This window comes from Vicia villosa, linkage group LG7, assembly GCF_029867415.1.
Source record: "Vicia villosa cultivar HV-30 ecotype Madison, WI linkage group LG7, Vvil1.0, whole genome shotgun sequence".
Classification (NCBI taxonomy): Eukaryota; Viridiplantae; Streptophyta; class Magnoliopsida; order Fabales; family Fabaceae; genus Vicia; species Vicia villosa.
The window spans coordinates 57,174,417-57,193,662 of record NC_081186.1 but is presented as its reverse complement, the minus strand read 5'-3'; the positions used below and the strand labels follow the sequence as shown (position 1 = coordinate 57,193,662).

Here is a 19,246-nt window from a genome sequence, read left to right as displayed (position 1 = left end):
TTAACATATATAAAAAATATATATAAATAAGGGTGACAAACGGATTTATTAGTTCCGTTTAGATTCGTCTCACAAAAATCTAAAAAAAAAAGGATGAAATAGAACGGATAAACTTGAGGATTCAAGCCTACAACTTTGACTAGCTCCGTTTTAAAAGTGAGAACAAAGCGGAGCGAGCTTGCGGGTAATGTTTTAGGCCTTAAAATAGAAAATATTTATATAAATACATGTATTCACAAAAACATGGAAAAATTAAAGAATGCGAGCTTTTGGTCTACCATATGCTTAACATGCGAGCCTATGTAAATCTACATATCAAGATTTATGGACTTAAAGCTAACCTATTTTATTAAATAAATTGTAAAAAAACTTAAACCTAACATTTTTGTTAAATTAGTGAGACCAAACTATAGGACTCGTAATCGATCCGACCTATTATCTCTGTTAATGAGAATCACAACATATCTCAAAGTTTAAAACTTAGAAACTCTTGACCGAAATACTTATAAATACTTATAGATTATTTTTTAAAAAAAATCTCACATCGAAAATTAAATTTTTATCACAATATGAATCAACTTCTTTAACGTATTTGCATAGTATATAAACAAATAATAGAAGTAGAAATAGTATCTTCCCTACTTATGTTTGGCAAAGATCACTATCAAATTAAAAACAAAAGCTGTAATCAACAAGTACTTTCTTCTGTGCTCATTCTTTTCATTTTTAATGCACCACTCATTTGTTTCTCTTAAAATAGAAAGTAACAGCCTTAGCCCTTAATAATCTGACACATAAAAAATATATGAAAAAGAAAAAGCTGCTATATATTTAAAAAGTCATTACTATATTTTATTTATTTATTATACACTCAAATTTTCAGTTGTTTTCTTTTCTCAGTGCCTTTCTTTTCATAGCTTGTTTGCATATGAAAAAAATAAGGTATTATATGTCACTAAATTTGTTCATATATAATTATATACCTTTATGTATGTATATATAATGATTGATAGATAGATTCATTTCATTTTTGGGTCTAAAATCAAAATTGGACTAATGTTAATATTGGTGTGATTGCAGATTCTACCAAGCTATACCAGGTTGGCTTTCTTTTTCAGCTGTGTTTATTTTCTTGCTTTTTTTAAGCAGCATCAAATTATAATTGTTTTTTGGAGACAAACAGAACATTAATCATGTGCAAACCTTTTCATTTTTCTGTTTATGATGTTGGGTTTTGTTTAATTTATTTCTAGTACTTATGCTATATTCCAATTTTTCATTCAATAATTGCATTTTATAAGGGGACCAAGTTTCAATTTTTCAAAGTTTTTTTATTTTTTTTCTACATGATGTTACTTTGATTCTTTAATTTGATTTATGATTTTGCTTTTTATATGATGTTTTTAGTATATGTTGAACTCTTCATCATCAACAACTGAACTAGTTGCGGCGAAAAGGATGGATATATATGAGTCATTTCATCAAGTGAACTTGTGGGAAGATAGCTTTAAAGTTGATCATAGCACTTTGAATTCAATTTCTTCACCAATGTTGATGATGAACAATAGTAGCTTAGAGAACAAGGTTAAAAAAGCTCTTAAATTTTTGTTTTTTGAATTATGGTTATCTTAGTTTTATATGAAAATTAGTTGATAATGGTCTTTTGATTTTCATTTGTTTAGTCTGAATGTATTCCTCATGAATCAAGAGAACCTTCCGGAGATGATCAAGACTCTATTGAAGAACCCGTTCCTAAGGTGATAAAATTAATCACTTTTCGTCCGAAAAAGTTGAAATAACCACTTAAATTAGAGTTTGGAAAAAATAAAATTTATGTTTCTAATACTTAGTGACGGATTTTGCTTTTTTATTTTTTATTTTTTATTTAGGTGTTAAGACGACAAGCACAAAATCGGGAGGCTGCTCGAAAATGTCGACTGCGAAAGAAGGTTGAAAAACTGAATTTATGGAAGGAAGTTAGTGTTTATGAATTTTGGTCTGATTTGTGTTTTTTGATTCACAGGCTTATGTTCAACAATTGGAAACAAGTAGATTGAAGCTTATGCAATTGGAACTTGAGATTGAGAAAACAAGAAAACATGTGATTTGAGACTAACTGAAACATCATCTTGCTTAATTCTTAATTTAATTTGATGTAAATTATTTCATTTCTAAGTATAAATCCAAATTTCTGCATGCAGGGTTTGAACCGAAGCAGCTCATTAGATGTCGGTTATATCGGATCATCCCGAACAATAAATCCAGGTTAATTAGTGATACGTAATTTCTGTTTTAACTTTATTTTTTAAAAATTGTTGATTTATAAGTATTAATGCACGCATAAATATAAATAATAATTATTGACAGAAATTGAACCTTAGACCGGCTATTTACATTAATTTAATTCAACTAGTACATATCAGTCGTATATAAGTCGTTTCTTGATAATGATCTTTTGATTATTGCTTTTGTGAAGCAGGGATATCTTTGTTTGAAATAGAATATGGACGATGGATTGAAGAACAAGATAGACGAAACGAAGAACTACGAAATGCTTTGCGAAATAATGAATCTGATATACAACTTCATCTACTTGTTGAGAGTAGCTTGAACCAATATTCAAATCTTTTCAGAATGAAAGCAGAAGCTGCAAAGGTTGATGTGTTCTATTTAATCTCCGGCGCGTGGAAATCGCCGGTAGAACGTCTTTTCCTTTGGATCGGAGGATCTCGGCCGTCACAGATTCTAAATGTACATTCACTGAATATTTTTATCTGATTCTCACAAATGGGGAAACGTTAATGATCTTGCAGAGAGACTAACTACTTGAGTTTTCGTTATATAGATCGTCGTACCGAAGCTCGAGGCTTTAACAGATCAACAAGTTGGTAGCATTAACAACCTCCGGTTATCTTCTCAACAAGCTGAGGATGCTCTTTCTATGGGGTTAGAGAAGCTTCAGCAGAGTATGATTCATAATATTCAAGCTGATCCTTTGGATTTCGGAAACTATGGTCTTCAAATGGCTTATGCCATGGATAAAGGAGAAGCATTAGAAGGCTTTGTAAACCAGGTAATATAGCATCATGAGCTTGGTCATGTTTGTATCAGATGAAATTTAAGTGTTAGTGATGAATCACTGACACTTTTGATAGAAGACGTGTCTAGTGTCTGATACGTCACAACACTTATACAAATGATTATTTTCAATTCATTCATTTTGTTTTTATTTTTTACCTCAACATATCAGTGTTAGTGTCGTGCCATATCAGTGTCAGTCACGTATCTGATGTTAATATTTTCCTTTCTATACAGGCAGATCATCTAAGGGAACAAACTCTGCTATACATGTCACGCATACTGACAATTGGGCAAGCTGCTCAAGGCTTGCTGGCTATGGGGGAATACTTTCATCGTCTTCGCACTCTCAGTTCATTGTGGGCTGCTCGTTCATGTCACCATTTCTACCCTACACAACACTCTAATTGAAAAAACCTGTAATCTTTTGTTATTTTCATCTTTCATTTTTTATTTTTTTATATATGTATATATTACATATGTTACATTTCATATAAATAAGATAAGAATAAGTTAATGTTAATACCATTACTATTGCGAGTGTGGTCGGTTCGGCGTAAATTAGAATTGAAAATTGTTTGAAATCAATGTGAAAAATAATTAATGTTAAAAGATTTTTCATTATATTATAAATAAATTGAATTTTAGAATTTTGAAAATTTGAATTTTAATAAAAAAAAATTTGAAAAAAAAATATAAATAAAATTGTCTAATACTATATTTAGATAAACTTCTGGTCAAGCAAACCTGAGTCTGCAACACATTCCAATGCATACACCGTGAAAATGAAAAACTATAAATTAGAGGTTTTGGCCAAACACACGTCTTATACTTTGTCACCCTGCTTCCAAACATGCACTAATTTGTTTTCTAACGTGGTCAATCACATGATTTTAAATCACATCATCATAATGACGGGCTGAACTTGATGTTTTTGGGAAGATTATTGCACCTGCAATATTGTGGCTGCAGTACATCAATTTAAAACTAAAAATCATGTTTAATAAAAATGAAGCAAAACTTTGTATGATTTGTTGGTCCTTAAAAAGATATTCATTCATTCAAATTGAAAAATACATCGATTATTATAAATTTAAGATCGCTAAAAATTGAAAAAGGTGAATCTGCAAACATTTTTGCAGCACCTAGGTTAATAGCATACAACGGCAACATGAAAGTACCTACAAATATGACAAAATAAAAGTCATCAGAATACTCATATTTCTGGATCTACAACATTGACGCCCAAGTCTTCCTCAGATCTGCAAAGATTTGAAGTGAATGTGTCAATCTGAACCAACAAACAACTTACTAAGACGAGAAAACCAACAAACACCGTACTAAGACAAGAAAACCAACAAACACCGCACAAGATGATAAAAATTTAAAAACACACAAAAGAAGAAGCAACTATATAGATAACCACTTATTTAAATAAAAAGAGAAAGAAAAACGGTGTTAAGAGATAATTTTTAGTCAAAAATGGTCAAAAATCACCCCTACGATCGAAGAATGAAAAGAGATAAAAATTGAGAGGAGAAAAATTACGAAAACAGTAAATTGAAGGATTCAATGCCGTTAAAGTTCATTATCTTCTATATACATAAATTACGAACAACAAATTAATCACATGGGTAAAAAAAAGGTAAGTGTCTCTTCCAAATTTCTTGTCTTTTTCATGGATTTAAAAAATTGTGAAAACAAAAATAGAATTTTTCTGTTCCAAAATACTTAGAAAAACCAAAATTTCAAAGATTCTTATTTTTAAACTCATTTTTCAAAGATTCTTTTTAAAAATTCATTTTAGTTCATTTTTTATCATTCATTTAGAGTAAGAATATTTTCCTTAAATTGACATTTCATAAGGAGAGCCTCCTAGAAATAAAGATGAGAAAATGGATAAGTTATTATACGTCTCATTCATTATACATGACAAAATATTGGCAAAATAATACATCTCTTAAATTATTTAAACATATTAAAAAAAGATATATTAGTTTTTTTAAAATTTGTTTTCTTTTAGTTTTCTATCCAACTTCTTTACAAGTCCTTACGCGGCCGTTTTAATGTCTATGCAAAGTTCACACGGATTATTAATTTAAAAAATATAATTTATAAAATAAATTAATAATAAAATTTATTTCCGGATAATCAAAGGCTCACAAGACTAATCCATTTTACCAGCCTAATCTAGTAAAATCTAACAAGAGCGTGTCATTCACTATGTTGTATAGATGGACCTTAATCTATAATTCTTGTATAGGAGCACAGCCTCCCTCTTCATCTCGAACATCGATCAATATTCAACAATCCACAACACTCAACATTCAATAAATCGGATATGATTTTAACCATCTCCTCCATATAACTATTGCATTAAGTTACTTCACTTCCATTTACAAAGTTTAACCTCATTCAAATAATAATAATAATTTGAAGAGGAGGAGGAAGAAGAGAAGAGTTGGAGTTCACGATAAATGAACACTTTAAATAAATTATTTTTGGCGGCACTTGAGAACTCTGAAACACAAACACCTCTAAAGAGCACGCCTGTCGTGGTGTCCCACACTTATATGACACTTGTACGACACATATCGAAAAAGTCAATTAAATGTCAGTAAAGTCAGACAAATATAAAAAAAATATTTTTTTTTTGCTTCGACATTCTTTGAATAAATTTTCGACACACATACAACAATTGTCGGACAATGGTTTAAAAAAATTGTTCTTTGCTTTGTTTCAACACATCTTACACAATTTTTGAACAAATCTCATACATATATCAAAGGGTTATCAATGAAGAATTAAAGACATTAATTTTGATTAAAGTATTTGTAATAATTATTCTAATAATAAATGGATAAATAAAAATCGATATATATATATATATATATATATATATATATATATATATATATATATATATATATATATATATATATATATATATATATATATATATATATATATATATATATATATATATATATATATATATATATATATATATATATATATCATACAATATAATAAAGCAAGATGAGTTTTTTGGCAAGTTTGTCAAGTGTCATCTTCTTAGAATTCTTATCATTTTAAAACTTGCTATTTATAGTAATCTCACAATAATTAATTTAATTATTTTATTATTATTTAATTAATTATTCTTTTATTTATTTATGGGAACTTGCTGTGGCCCACGATGACATAATTATTTCTGCTTGGCCATTTGGAGAATTTCAACGGGCACGCCCCCTTTTACTCTTCCCCCAATTTCCTATAGAACATTTGAAAGCTTCGCATTCCTACCTCGGTTTCTCAAACACAACACTACAATAATCTAAAAGTCTTTTTCTTCCTCTTCTTCGTTCACTCTTTCCAACGATCCCAATCCAAACCATAATCCTACTCCCTGACTATCACATTGTGAGGATTTAAATGTCCAATCTGCAAGATTTTTCGTTTTCCCTTTCTTGTGTTAACTCTTGAGTAATCTTATGCCATCGAATAAACCATTTTTTTATTTTGATTGAATTAGAAATTATTGTTCTTCGATTCGATGATTGAATCAACTGATAATCTTATGCCTATCGTTTATTTTTTCTTTAAACCTTTGTTCTTTTGTTTTGATTGAATCAACAGTTAATCTTTTGCCTATCACTTTATTTTTTCTTTTAACCTTAGTTTTTTTTCATTTTTTGTTTTGATTGAATCAACCAATAATCTTATGCCTATCGCTTTTTTTTCTCTTTTAACACAGTATAATTTGTTTTCTTCGATTCGATGCATATGATATTGCTTAGAAGAAGGCGATAAATTGTACCAGACATTGGTTTCCATGAATCCAGGCAAGTTTTATTTACGCGTCAAGCGTCAGCGGTGCTTGCTGACGAAGATATGGACGAAACAACCAGTTCTTGAAGACCTTGAACCTTCCTCATCGATGTTGCTCTCAGCAACGTAAGTCTTATCCATTTCATTTCTTCATAATCATTAATCATAGTTTCTTATTCATTATATTGTGATTTCAATTTCAATTTGGATTTCAATTTCGTAAGGTGCGGTAAATCTGCAGTTCTGAACAGTTTAGTGGACATTCAGTTTTGGTAAGTTAGGTTTTTGAAACTGTATAATCTCAATTCTGTAGATGAAATGAAATTTGAAGTGAAAGTGACAGTTAATGTTTATTTTCTTCAGCCTAATTGTGAGAATGAAGCTACTAGAGCTCCAATTTGCATTGGTCTGCAACGAGATACTCCAATTTGCATCAAATCTATTATATTGCAGATTGAAAATAAATCTCAGCAAGTTAGTTAAATATTTTCCAATTCACATAGATCAAAGTGGTTGATCTATGCATTTTTGCTATTTTGTCCGGATTGATTAATTGCATTTGTATTCATATGCTTTGTTTTATTTTCTACAGGTGCTTTAGGACATTCTTTACAAGATAGGTTGTTTTATTTTTGTTGTCGGGGTAGATGAAATGAACCAAGAGTTAGTTTCTTTGAACAAAATTTTGTGGATCTAGCAGGAAGTGAGCGTGCTTCTCAAGCATTCAATTTTTTGGTTCTTCAAATACTGATTCCTTTTCATTGAGGACTGGATCATAAATTGTATATGATGAAATACTATTAATGTTTCATGGTGCTTCCTCTTGGTGGTGAGAAGCTTAACGGTGACGAGGGTAATAGGATTTTCAGCTTTAAGATTTCTTTAGGAATTGATGATCCTGATGCAACTGATATGCATAGAGGTATTTATGTTATGTGTTAATTTCAAGCACCATTGGTTATATTTTATCTTCAAGGTTTGCTAATAGTAAGGTTTTTTTAATCGTTGAGAACAGGTTCGGAAGATGGCAAATGAAACTGGTTTGGATTTCAGTGATCAGATTCTCTCATTGGAGACTAAGTACCAACAGGTTTGACTGTCAAAACAATAATTTGTTACTCCCAAGAAAATTGGATTACTTGAATTACGAAACTGATGATGAATACTTGATTGAATTATGTGCACAACCTTATTAGGTTTTGGATTTTGCCTGTGGTTGAAATTATGTCTCAATCATTAATATTGTAGTAAACTATAGATGACGGTGGTTGTGATTGCAGTCATAGTGTGGTTGTAAGCTTTGATGTTGAGGCCACAATTGCAGTTGCAGATCGCAATTTAAAACGAATCATGAGAAAGTTGTGATACTACTGCTCTGATTCTTGCTTGCAAGAATGAATCTATCATATTATAGCACGTATTGGTTCAGTTATGTCATATGCAAATTAGTTAAGCTTAACTTTAATCGATGAATATATTAAAATCAGGGCATTGGTTAATGAAGGAAAAACAATTCCATTCTGTGTCAAAAATGATGTTTTTTTTGCTTGAGTGGTGAATGAAATGTCAAAACTACATGTTTCTATTCTTTACTGGAGTGCCTAATGAAAGTTTAGTTGCTGCCAGTTATATTTCGCAGGTTTGCATTTAGTGTCAGTTACTTTGGTGATTGATACTGTGGGAAATGATTTGAAGTTAATATTTAGGGAGTTGTGAGTTCTTATATCCACGAGAGTAATTTTAATCACCCAAAGTAAAGCTTTAGGGAGTTCTTATGCCAGCTCTGGTACTTTTACAAAACAATGATTTTCATTTTTTAATATTTTTGATTGTTGAATGAGGTGCATGAATTCATGTCTGATTTTGTTGAAAACATGTAATTCATTATAGGTTCATTTTGTCTGTGATGAACCAGTGGATATATCAATGATAATGATTATATATATTCAGTATGTTTGGGACTACGTATGTTACTCAATTTCAATTTCCTTCAATTGATAACTCTTGTGTTGTTTTCATATTTTTATGGTTTTGTGAAACAGTGTAATTTTCTGTTTCAAACTAGCTGTGAAAAGCTGTAATATATGGAAATTATCAATGCAAATGTGTACTTTGCTGATTTATGTGTAATATATATAATATTCACACATACTAAATATTGAGTGAGTGAGTGAGTGAGCGAGCGATTTGATATGAAAAGAGGAAAACAAAAATAGTGAATGAGCAATATAATATTCATTCATACTAAAGAGCTTATTAAAATAAGAAATAAGATCTTCTTTCTTTACTAACTCCTTCAATTTTTCTCCAGCTTTGTGTAAGGGTTGTTTTTGGCTTGCATTTTTATACTTGCATGTGTAAATATAAATCTGCAAGTGGATGGAATTATTTTTGGCTAGGGTTGATTTATAAGGTATCCTCAGAGTTAGCGTGCCCAACTTTGATGTTTTAGTTGCATAAGTCACTTCAATTGCGGTAAGCATCCGATAGGAATTCGACTTGATGCATCAATCGCAAATTCAGTTGGGTGAAAATGCCCTTCGTAGTTTTTCGGCGGTAGATGTGCCCGGTGTTTCAATTTCGGTGTTTGAGAAATTGGAAAAATATGGAAAAATCTAAATCATCCTTATGTTTTTATATTGAATCGTGCAGGAAGTGACTGCTTGCTTAGGCAGATTTTTTTCATGTAGAGGTGGTTCGGAACGCATGCAGCAGATTAGATTAGTTTAAACTGTTAGTTTTGGTGCTGTTTTTGTTTGCAGTTTTTTCGTGCAGAGGTGGTTCGTGGTTAGGGGTTTGTGTGCTTGCAAGTCTATTGGGATTTGGAGTTGGTTGTTCATGTATATTTTGCATTTGTAATTTTATAGTTGCAAATGTCTAGAACTGGTGGTGTTAGTGTGAGGGTTTATTCTGTTTCTGCAGTTTATCTTATTGCTTGCTATTTGTTTCATTGTACTGGTTGACATCTCTTATGCCTATGTTTTTTAATACAACAGTTGTGTTTTCTACTAATTATGAATGTTGCAATAGTAGTAAAGCCATCCATCCATTTGATCAGTTTCTAACGGCCGCTAAGTACCCAAAGTAACAATACTTCAAAGCCAAAATTGCACTACGTATAAGCTATAATTGAAAGACAGTTTTTCTATAATGGAAGTTATATTTAAAATTCAGAATTGCTCTAAATAAAAGTTGTAGCATTAAAATTTCATTAGTATAAATTGAATGGCTTTACTCACGTGTATACTCTCATATGTCCATAAATCCAGCCAAAGTATAATTTGTTTAAGCCAAAATGTGTACATTGGAAAAAAAAATTATCTGGTTGTCCAGTATTATCCTGTTTTAATGGTACTAACTGTCACACAATGGTACTCGCCGTCACTAGCCTTTCATATCTAAAAAAAGTTAATAAGTTCTTTCAAAGTTGACTACTTGTCCACCTGACAGAGGTATTATAACTATTTTTTTTTAAAAAAAAAAACACCTTATAAATTTATTTTTTCTATTTCGATGAATTTTTAATATCAATTAAACTAATTATTTAAATCTATGTATAAAATCACAATGGATTCTCTCCTTCCATCCATTCCTCTCCTTCAACAAAAACACATGCAATTGTATAGAGAGATTTAAAAAAAAAATGATAAATAGAATAAGAAGGAGAAAATATTAGAGAGATAGAGACATAAATGTGAAGGAGAGGGTTGTAGAGAAAATATTGAAGGAGAGGATCCAAACCCGTATAAAACTTTTTCCTAATGATTATTTTAATTTCTTTTTTTTCTTTTCAATCAATCAAAACATTTGATAACATTTACATGTACCACATCAGTATAACACACCATTACCGCGTGAGCGCACGGGTAATCATACCAAAATTCGCTCAAACGCATGAGTCTAATATATGAAAAATTTAAATGTATATTATTGATGTAAAATAATTTTAGTAAAACAATTTTTTTTTAAATATGTCATTTCTTTTATATTTAATAGAAAGAAATATTTTTAATTCAAATATGTCTTTCTCATATTTCAATATATATTGGTTTTTTTATATATATTATCATTGAATATTTTCATCTCAAATTTTCTCAATTCATATTTTGATTTTTATCAATTAAACATAAATATTTATCTTCTATCCCAATTTTTTTCTTTTATCAATGAATATTTAGATATTTTATAATTTGTTTAAAATTTCATGACAAACTGGTGACAAATACGCGATCCAAACTGTACCCGTGCGAACGCACGGGTATACACACTAGTATATATATATAGTAGTAATGTTTCTGTCTTATGTCTCGGTGTCTGTGTCGAAGTTCCTGTGTCATACCCAAAGAAACAACATTTTTCAGAGGAATTACAACAATTAGTTTTTCAGAGCATTACAACCATTAGGAGTATGATTTAACAGTGATTTGGGAATTACGTTTCGGTATGATTTTGGGGCTAGAATTTTACAGCCATTTGAGAGAAGGAGAACCGAATTTGATACCTATTTGAAGGAAAAATTTCACGAGAAGGGTTTCTCATTTTTAGATACATCCAACCTCGTATTTATGTAGATCTATGATATACGTTGGCTTAAAGCTTAGTAAATCTTTGTAACCTAGTCTATGAATTAAAACTAAAATTAAAATGATGAATAATATTTTTCTTCAATAATATCTTCTGAAAGAGTGGGAGCGAAGGCAAAAGAGATTAAGGCTCTGTTTGGTAAAAATAGCGGTTGACTGATAAGCTAGCTGATAGCTGATAGCTTATGGCTGATGGCTGATGACTAATAGCTTATAGCTTATAGCTGATGACTGATGACTTATAGCTGATAAGCTGATTGAAGTGTTTGGTAAAATTAGCGGTTCAATTAGCTAATTAATTAAAATGACATAAAAAACATTTAATATATAATTATTTTATTTTAAATTAAAATAAATTATAGAGGGTAAAAGTGGATTTTAATTAAAATAATTAGGGTAAAAATGGAAGAAAAAATGATAAGCTATAAGCTATAAGCTAAAACGCTATTTAAAATAGCGTCTGAAAAATAAGCTATAAGCTAGTAAAATAAGCTATAAGCTCGTAATGAAAAGACTGTTACCAAACAGGTCTTTTATTGTTATATGAGCTTATAAGCTATAAGCTATAAGACATAAGCTCAAAAAGTAGCATGCCAAACAGAGCCTAAGAATGATTTATGGTTGAAGTGAGGTGGGTTTTTTCATGATAAATGAATTAAAATAAAATTCCATCTTTATTAAATTAAAAGTCGATTTAAATTAGAAATCAATTAGAACCAAATGTCTAACAAAAAAAGCCATGTATTCCTTTTAAAGTTAGTGTGCGGTGAAATAAGTATTTCGAATTTGTATGTTTATGTTAAAAATATATTAAAAAAATTTATTCTACCCTCAACAACTATTGAATTTTTTCGTATCTACAACATATTTCATATTTATAAACAGTAAATTTTTTGGTGAAAGAGAGGAAAAAAATTTTAAATAGTGAAAATGAATGAGCAAAACGGGTTTAATAGGTTTTCTCTGGGATGGGAAGTATAGAGAGGAGGTGGGAGTTAGATTCATCATTTCTTTATGCACAGTGACTTCATGGCTTGAACTAACAAAAACTAAGCCCAACAAGAATTGGACCTTCAACCTAGAAGGAAATAAAAAGGCCCAAAGAGATAAATAAAGCAATTGAAGAACAATTAAAACTAAGAAATTTTTTTTTAGACCTCTATGGGGAGAACCTCCAGCGAAAACCCAAAAATACCCCTGCTTTGGAGATACATCTACGAAATTATTTTTTTTCAAAATTTTTCTAGAATTTGGAGATGTATCTCCGAAAACATCAATTGGGGGTGTTCCGGAGATGCATCTCCGAAAACACCAATTTCACATTTTTTATTGTTTCAGAAATGCATCTTGAAATATGCAGAAACTTTTTGTTTTTGTTTTCTAAACAATGTTTAGTCTCGTATTCTATATTAAACGATAATGCTTAATGTAAACAGTGCTTGATATAAACTAAATATAACACGCAAATTGGAATAAAATACTAATATTATATATATATATAAAAAAATAGTGTACGGAAATGTCAAAATAATACAACCCGAATGCAAAAAAGTCAAGACTAAAAAATAAATAGGCAACAGCAACTGAGTATGCCTAACCCTAACTCCCTGGGACCTCCTTTGCCTGGTATATGACGTCGCACTGCCCGCGTCACCGACCATCCTCTCCACGATGGCAACCGCCTCTAGACCGCCGTGCGCGATGATACCTCGGTCCAATGCATCCCGTCCAAGCATCTCTATCCGCTGGCATATCGGTAGGAGATCAGTGGTATGGTCATCCTCAGCCTGTTGGTTCTCCAAGATCTCCTCATATGCTGGCCTAAGAGCTGCGGGAGCGTCGGGTATCATCAGGGGATGTGACACCCGATAGAACCATGTCATGTACCCCTCTACACAGTGCCATTATTGAGTGGCCTCCATACGTCGATACTCCTCCGGGACCAAATGATGCGCCCAATCCTCAAATATAGCAGTGAGCTCCACTCGGGTAACTGTGTCGGGAGCAGCCTCAAACGGTGACCTCGGTATCATCTGCACACGTCCAAACTGCCTCATGCACCGCTCCGGCAGATACCTCACCATGGTGTTGGCCCCGCATGCCAATCATCTTAAGCATAACGCAATGCGGTCGAATGGGACAATAGCAGTGTAGTCGGTGAATGGCGTCTAACTGACGTCATCGTGAGTAGTGCGGTCCAGGTACCCGCGATATGGTCCCACTGCGTTGTTCCCCCCTTTGGAGAACGTATCGGGCGGCCTTGGGCAGTGCGTCATCGTACGCAGGATCAATGGCGAAGTTGTGGATGCGGGGGAAGTAGGAGATGATCCAGCCCTGAAACACAAATACGATAATATGTTAAAAATAAATACGAACCATAACTAATGTGAAATAGTTAAAAAGAAATGTACCGTCAGTAGTATGCAAGATCCAGTCAACTGCCTGGTCCTCCAATTGGAGGCTTCATTCAGCTTCTGGTATAGGTATACCAGAATAGCTGACCCCCAGTTCCACTAGTTAATGGTACTCAGGTCGATAAAGTAGCAGAGATATGTCATGTCAACGTAGGTTGCACTCTTGTCCATAAAAAGTTCAGTGCCTACCAAGAACATGGACCAGCACCTCAGAGCGCGGGCACGATGATACTCTGTAAACAGCTCGTCACCCTCCTGCTCGGACTCTACTGCCGCCACCAAGTGGTTCTCATACAGATCTCTCAAGCTAGAGAACCGGATATGGGCCACATTCGTCGTCTAACACTCAAAATCAGCCATGTGTGAGTCCATACCCAGATAGTCGACCTGAAGGATAGAAAAACACTTAGAAAGGGGGGGTTTGAATAAGTGTGACTTTAAAAACTCTTAAGATAAAAACAATGAACACAATTATTTTTATCCTGGTTCGTTGTTAATGAAACTACTCCAGTCCACCCCCTTAGAGTGATTTACCTAACCTGAGGATTTAATCCACTAATCAATCTTGATTACAATGGTTTTCCACTTAGATACCCTATAAGTCTTCTAGAGTATATTGATCACAACTTGATCACTCTAGGAAATCACCACTTAGAAACTTCTAAGTCTTCTAGAGTCTACTGATCTCACTGATCATTCTAGGAACCTTTTACAATAAATGTTTACAAGAGTATGAATTGCTTCTTAGTAAGCTATAATCACAACTGTGATATTTCTCTTAAGTTCTAAGCTTAACACTCACTAAATATTACAAGAGTTTGTGAGGTTGAAGATGAAGTTCGTGAGATTTGAATTCAGCAGCGTTTCAGTATTTTTGCAAGAGTTGTTGTTAGCTGCTTCTGATCAGAACTTCATATTTATAGGCGTTTGAGAAGATGACCGTTGAATTGCATTTAATGCATTGTGTGAATAGTACAGCTTTGCATTTAATGTTTTCACTATTTTGTCAACTACCTCGAGCCATGCTTTTCCTGCTTTTACTGACTTTGCCTTTTGTAGCTTCTAACATTCCTTTTGTCAGTCAGAGATTAGACTTAATAGCCTGTCATCTAGTACTAGCTTCTGATCTCAGATTTGTGAATACAACGTTTGAATAATCAGTCATTCAGCTTGGTGCAGAGCATCTTCTTGTCTTCAAGCTTTGAAGAGCTTGAGCGTGATACAATAAGAACTTTAGTGCTTCTGCTTCTGATCTCATGTTCCTCTGATGCTTCATAGACCATGTTCTGATTCTGCTTGACCATCTTCTGATGTCTTGCGAGTGCATGTTCTAATGTTGTAATCGTGAACCTTCTGAGTCAGTGCTTCTTAGCGCTGAAATTGTGCATACTCTTTATATATTTCCTGAAATGGAAAATGCAAAGGATTAGAGTACCACATTGTCTTATACAAAATTCACATACATTGTTATCATCAAAACAAGAGTATTGATCAGAACAAATCTTGTTCTAACACGACCATCCACTCAATAGCCTCGACCCTCTGTATCCGGGAATGGTGCAACAGCCTCCCTCTGATCGGCAAGTGGAGCAGACACTGAAAATCGTGCAAGGTGATCGTTATCTCTCCAACAGGAAAGTGGAAAGAAGACATCTCCTTGTGCCATCGCTCCATGAAAGCCCCCTGCATGCCGTGGCTGATAGTGATATACTTGGTCATGCACAACCCGCCGAGCCCAGAACCAGATACCACATCATTAAACCACTAGTCATCTGGTTTAAACAGATAAAAAATCTTCCACGCGTGGTTCACGGATTTTATCGCCGGCCTATCCTGTTACCACAAAAACAAAAAACAAAAAAGTTTGTTAGTTAAAAAATGGTTAAATTATAAAGTGTAATTAAAAAAAACTAAATAAAAAAAGGTTAAATTATAAAGTCGGTTAAATTAAAAAAAATACCTCTCCCTTCCAGACACGCCGAGCGACGTGGTTGTGGTAGTAAATAAGCAAGGAAGTGTCATGTTGATGCAGACATAGCGGCAAGCAACAAAAGATTTGGAAATATTACTCCAGGAATTATCGTGTCCACAGTGATGGTGAGAATGCCATTCAACAGTTTTTACAGTTTCGAAATTGGGTTTGAATGACAAAAGTATAAGAACAGAAAAGTAAAATATATGAAGAGAAAAGAATTCATTCTTCGAAAAGATAAGACTTATCATGCTTTGCATATGATCTACTTCTTACAAACTTAAACTTGACGACCATGTATACTCAACCGACGATATTCGTCTATGTTATCACGTATCTCTCACATAAGTGTTCATCTCTGAAGCACCTACGAGACAATTCACAACTAAGGTTATCTCTAATGCAAAGTCGCGAGAACATCCGTATTCTAGCGTTGATGATCTCTCGCGCGCCGCTCAAACACGAAAGTTTTAAGTACAGATACCCACAATGATTGTTAGCTCTAAATATATCTCCAGAGTTCAGAAACTAACTGATAATCATCCTAGATAAGGATTCAAGAAGTTTATCTCTAAAGCAACCCAAATCCCAAGCACAAAGCAAAATTCTAAGACAACAATCAGCACAGATTTATAAAGCAAGTTAAATATAACGCCATGGGCGACAAATATACACGAGTTTAAAGTAAATACATACACAAAATCCAACTATAAGAGAATACACAAAGAAGACAAGAAATGAACCGAAGATCTCCCGGGTTGTCAGCTCCGATTGATGAGCAATCCACCTCTGATCATCCAAATGCAAGCTCCATAGTGATTTTCTAAGCTAATCTAACCAAAAAAATGATGTTGATGGTGTTGGGACTCAAAAATACCCAACCCATGACCTAAAAATGTGATTTTCCCCCTTTTTAACAAGTCTAAAAAGGGAAAAATTGAATTAAAATATAACACATTAGAATGCGATACAATCAAAAATATTAAAAAATATTAAAAATATTAGAATGCGATACAATCAAAAATATTAAAAAATAACATATCTGAATTAATTTAGGAAGTACATTTTCGAAACTGGTCAAGGAGGTGTTTTCGGAAATGCACTTCCAAAAGCCGCATGTGAACTCCATTTTTGCAGAACCTCCACACCTTGCCCTAAATGCTCCAAAATAAAAATTTTCCTATCTAACTATATCCAGTGACAGATAATAACTTCAATGTAATAAATTATACTAATTTCTAACACCCTTATATCAATTTCAATCCTAAATTTCAAGTTTTGAAAACTTACAGATTTAAGGTGTTGTTGGGGGGAGGCTGTTTTGTTTAAACAGCAAAACGCGCATTTTTTTGGAAATGCATCTCCGAAGTGGTGTTTTCAGAAATGTATTTCCGAAATAATTTTTTTAAAGTAAAACAAAGGTGTTTTAGGATATGCATTTCCGAAATCACTCTTTTTTAACTTCGGAAATGCATTTCCGAAATATAGAGACATTTTAAGAATTTCACCGCGGATGACCAAGAAAGATGAGAGATCTATAAAAAAAATTTCCTAAAACTATGTCATAAATCGAACGCGCAACCTTCTGATATGGATCCAGACGCACTACCATTACACAACAGATTCGTCTATGAATAATGTTTGTTTTAAGACATTATAAAGCCATAAAGTTTCCAATTGCAACAATTGTTTTATATTCAAACATGAATTATTTTACTATATAAGTCACTACTGATAAGTCATATCAAATACATATCTTTACTAAAATTACGAAATTTGTATAGAATTATGTACCTACGCACTTGTGATAAAATGTTGACAAACAAGTTTAAGTAGTGCGATTTAAAGGACACTTGATATTTGCATGTTGGCAAAGAATATTGTTTCATCAAATTTGAGGTGTTCACATTTGCATGTTGTAGTGGTCCACATGCCATCATCAACTAGTTTATGCAAAGTGATCAATAAAGCAATTGACCAAGAGCATAACCAGGTTTGAACTTTGGATCCACAGAATATTTTTCATTGCAGAATTCCAATTGCATTTTGTGATAAACTATATGTTTTGCTTAACCTAATGGATCAACACAATTTTGAAATCCTTGAATGATAGTAGTAGCTATTGCTATATATGCGGCTATGACAAATGACTAGTGACAGTGAGTTGATGTTGGTATGCATCCGCCGCAACCTTTTTCTATTGCAGTTAAGGGTCATCCAGCCACTGTATCTGTGACATAAATGAGTGTAGCAAGACTTTGTAATCCATAACGTGGGCCTATAAACCCTACACATATTAAAGAGATTATTCGGGCACCCTAAAGTTAGATATGACACTTTACATTTTATTTGAATAGTTATTTTGTAGTAAAAATATAAAATAATTAAAATTTGCGGTACATTTTATTTTTCTTGTATTTAGAATTTTTTTTGATATATTTCAATTTTTTTTTTTGAATATATTTCATCCAAACACCTAAAAAAGTGATAGTTACACTTTGAGTTAGTTTTTTAGTCTACTATATAAACAAATACTAAGACATCGACCAATATGACTAATATGTCCTTTGTTAAAAAAGTTTTTACACATAAAAAGGGTAATTTAGTATCTAACAAAATAACATATCACTTTTTAAGCTTTCCAATAACCAAACGCCAATTGTTGGTCTCTCATTGATCCAATTTCATTTTTCCTTTTTCCTACCATAACATACCCTACTTCTCTTTCTCTCTGTGCCCTCTCTTCTCTCTCTTTTCCCCTCCAGTGTTCTCTCTTCTTCCTATCTCTTTTACATCTCAAACCCTACCGCCGCCAGAATCGGTGTGATGAAGAGAAATAAATTGACTGCATCTCAATGAATTGAAGATCACGGGGAAGAATCGAAGACACTTTCCATCCATAAAAGATGTGATGAAGAGAAATGAATTGACTGCATCTCAACGAAATCTCATCCGTGCGGTTGCCGACGTGGTATTTTCTTCTCACCATTTGTGTTCCATTTTCCTTTTCATCCATGTTGATAAGTAGTTTATTAGAAACCATTTGGATTTTCACTGAAAGATTGTACCTTTCTTTGATTGTGTTAGTGAAGACGCCATTCTAGATTTGTTCATTTTCATATTTTAGTTTTTTGTGTTTTTTTAGGGTTTTATCTTACATCTCTCATCGTGTTTCATTGATCCCAACAAATCAAAGCTTTACCGATTTGATAAGGATGAAAATCAGTGGAAGGAAGGAGATAGGGGTTGGTACTGTCAAGCTTTGGAACGACGTAGCTATTTCTTATGGCATGGACAACTTATATCAATGGTGAAGAAAACAAATACACATTCTAGATCTGTAAGTCTTTTCCTATTCATATTTTAGT

At 32.6% G+C, this 19,246-nt stretch overlaps 1 protein-coding gene across 2 annotated transcripts; it reads left to right on the top strand.

The window, feature by feature from the left end:
• Positions 1-809: 809 nt before the first annotated feature.
• On the top strand, positions 810-3,606 carry LOC131617250 (transcription factor TGA3-like). Of its 2 annotated transcripts, XM_058888582.1 has the most exons (10): positions 810-942; positions 1,081-1,100; positions 1,408-1,584; positions 1,683-1,757; positions 1,890-1,949; positions 2,024-2,101; positions 2,202-2,265; positions 2,480-2,751; positions 2,846-3,073; positions 3,316-3,606. In XM_058888582.1, exons 3-10 carry the CDS (start codon positions 1,411-1,413, stop codon positions 3,487-3,489), a joined length of 1,125 nt encoding a protein of 374 aa, XP_058744565.1. In that variant the 5' UTR covers positions 810-942; positions 1,081-1,100; positions 1,408-1,410; the 3' UTR covers positions 3,490-3,606. The 2 variants fall into 2 exon arrangements, with proteins under 2 accessions (XP_058744565.1, XP_058744564.1); XM_058888581.1 differs by lacking the exon at positions 810-942 and having other exon boundaries at positions 966-1,100.
• Positions 3,607-19,246: the final 15,640 nt, after the last annotated feature.

Excerpts from the sequence above, each read along its gene's own strand:
- LOC131617250 (XM_058888582.1), top strand. The coding sequence starts at position 1,411 with ATGTTGAACTCTTCATCATCAACAACTGAACTAGTTGCGGCGAAAAGG. Across the intron at positions 2,266-2,479 it reads ATCCCGAACAATAAATCCAG|GGATATCTTTGTTTGAAATA; the intron begins GTTAATTAGTGA and ends TTTGTGAAGCAG. Across the intron at positions 2,752-2,845 it reads GGCCGTCACAGATTCTAAAT|ATCGTCGTACCGAAGCTCGA; the intron begins GTACATTCACTG and ends TTCGTTATATAG.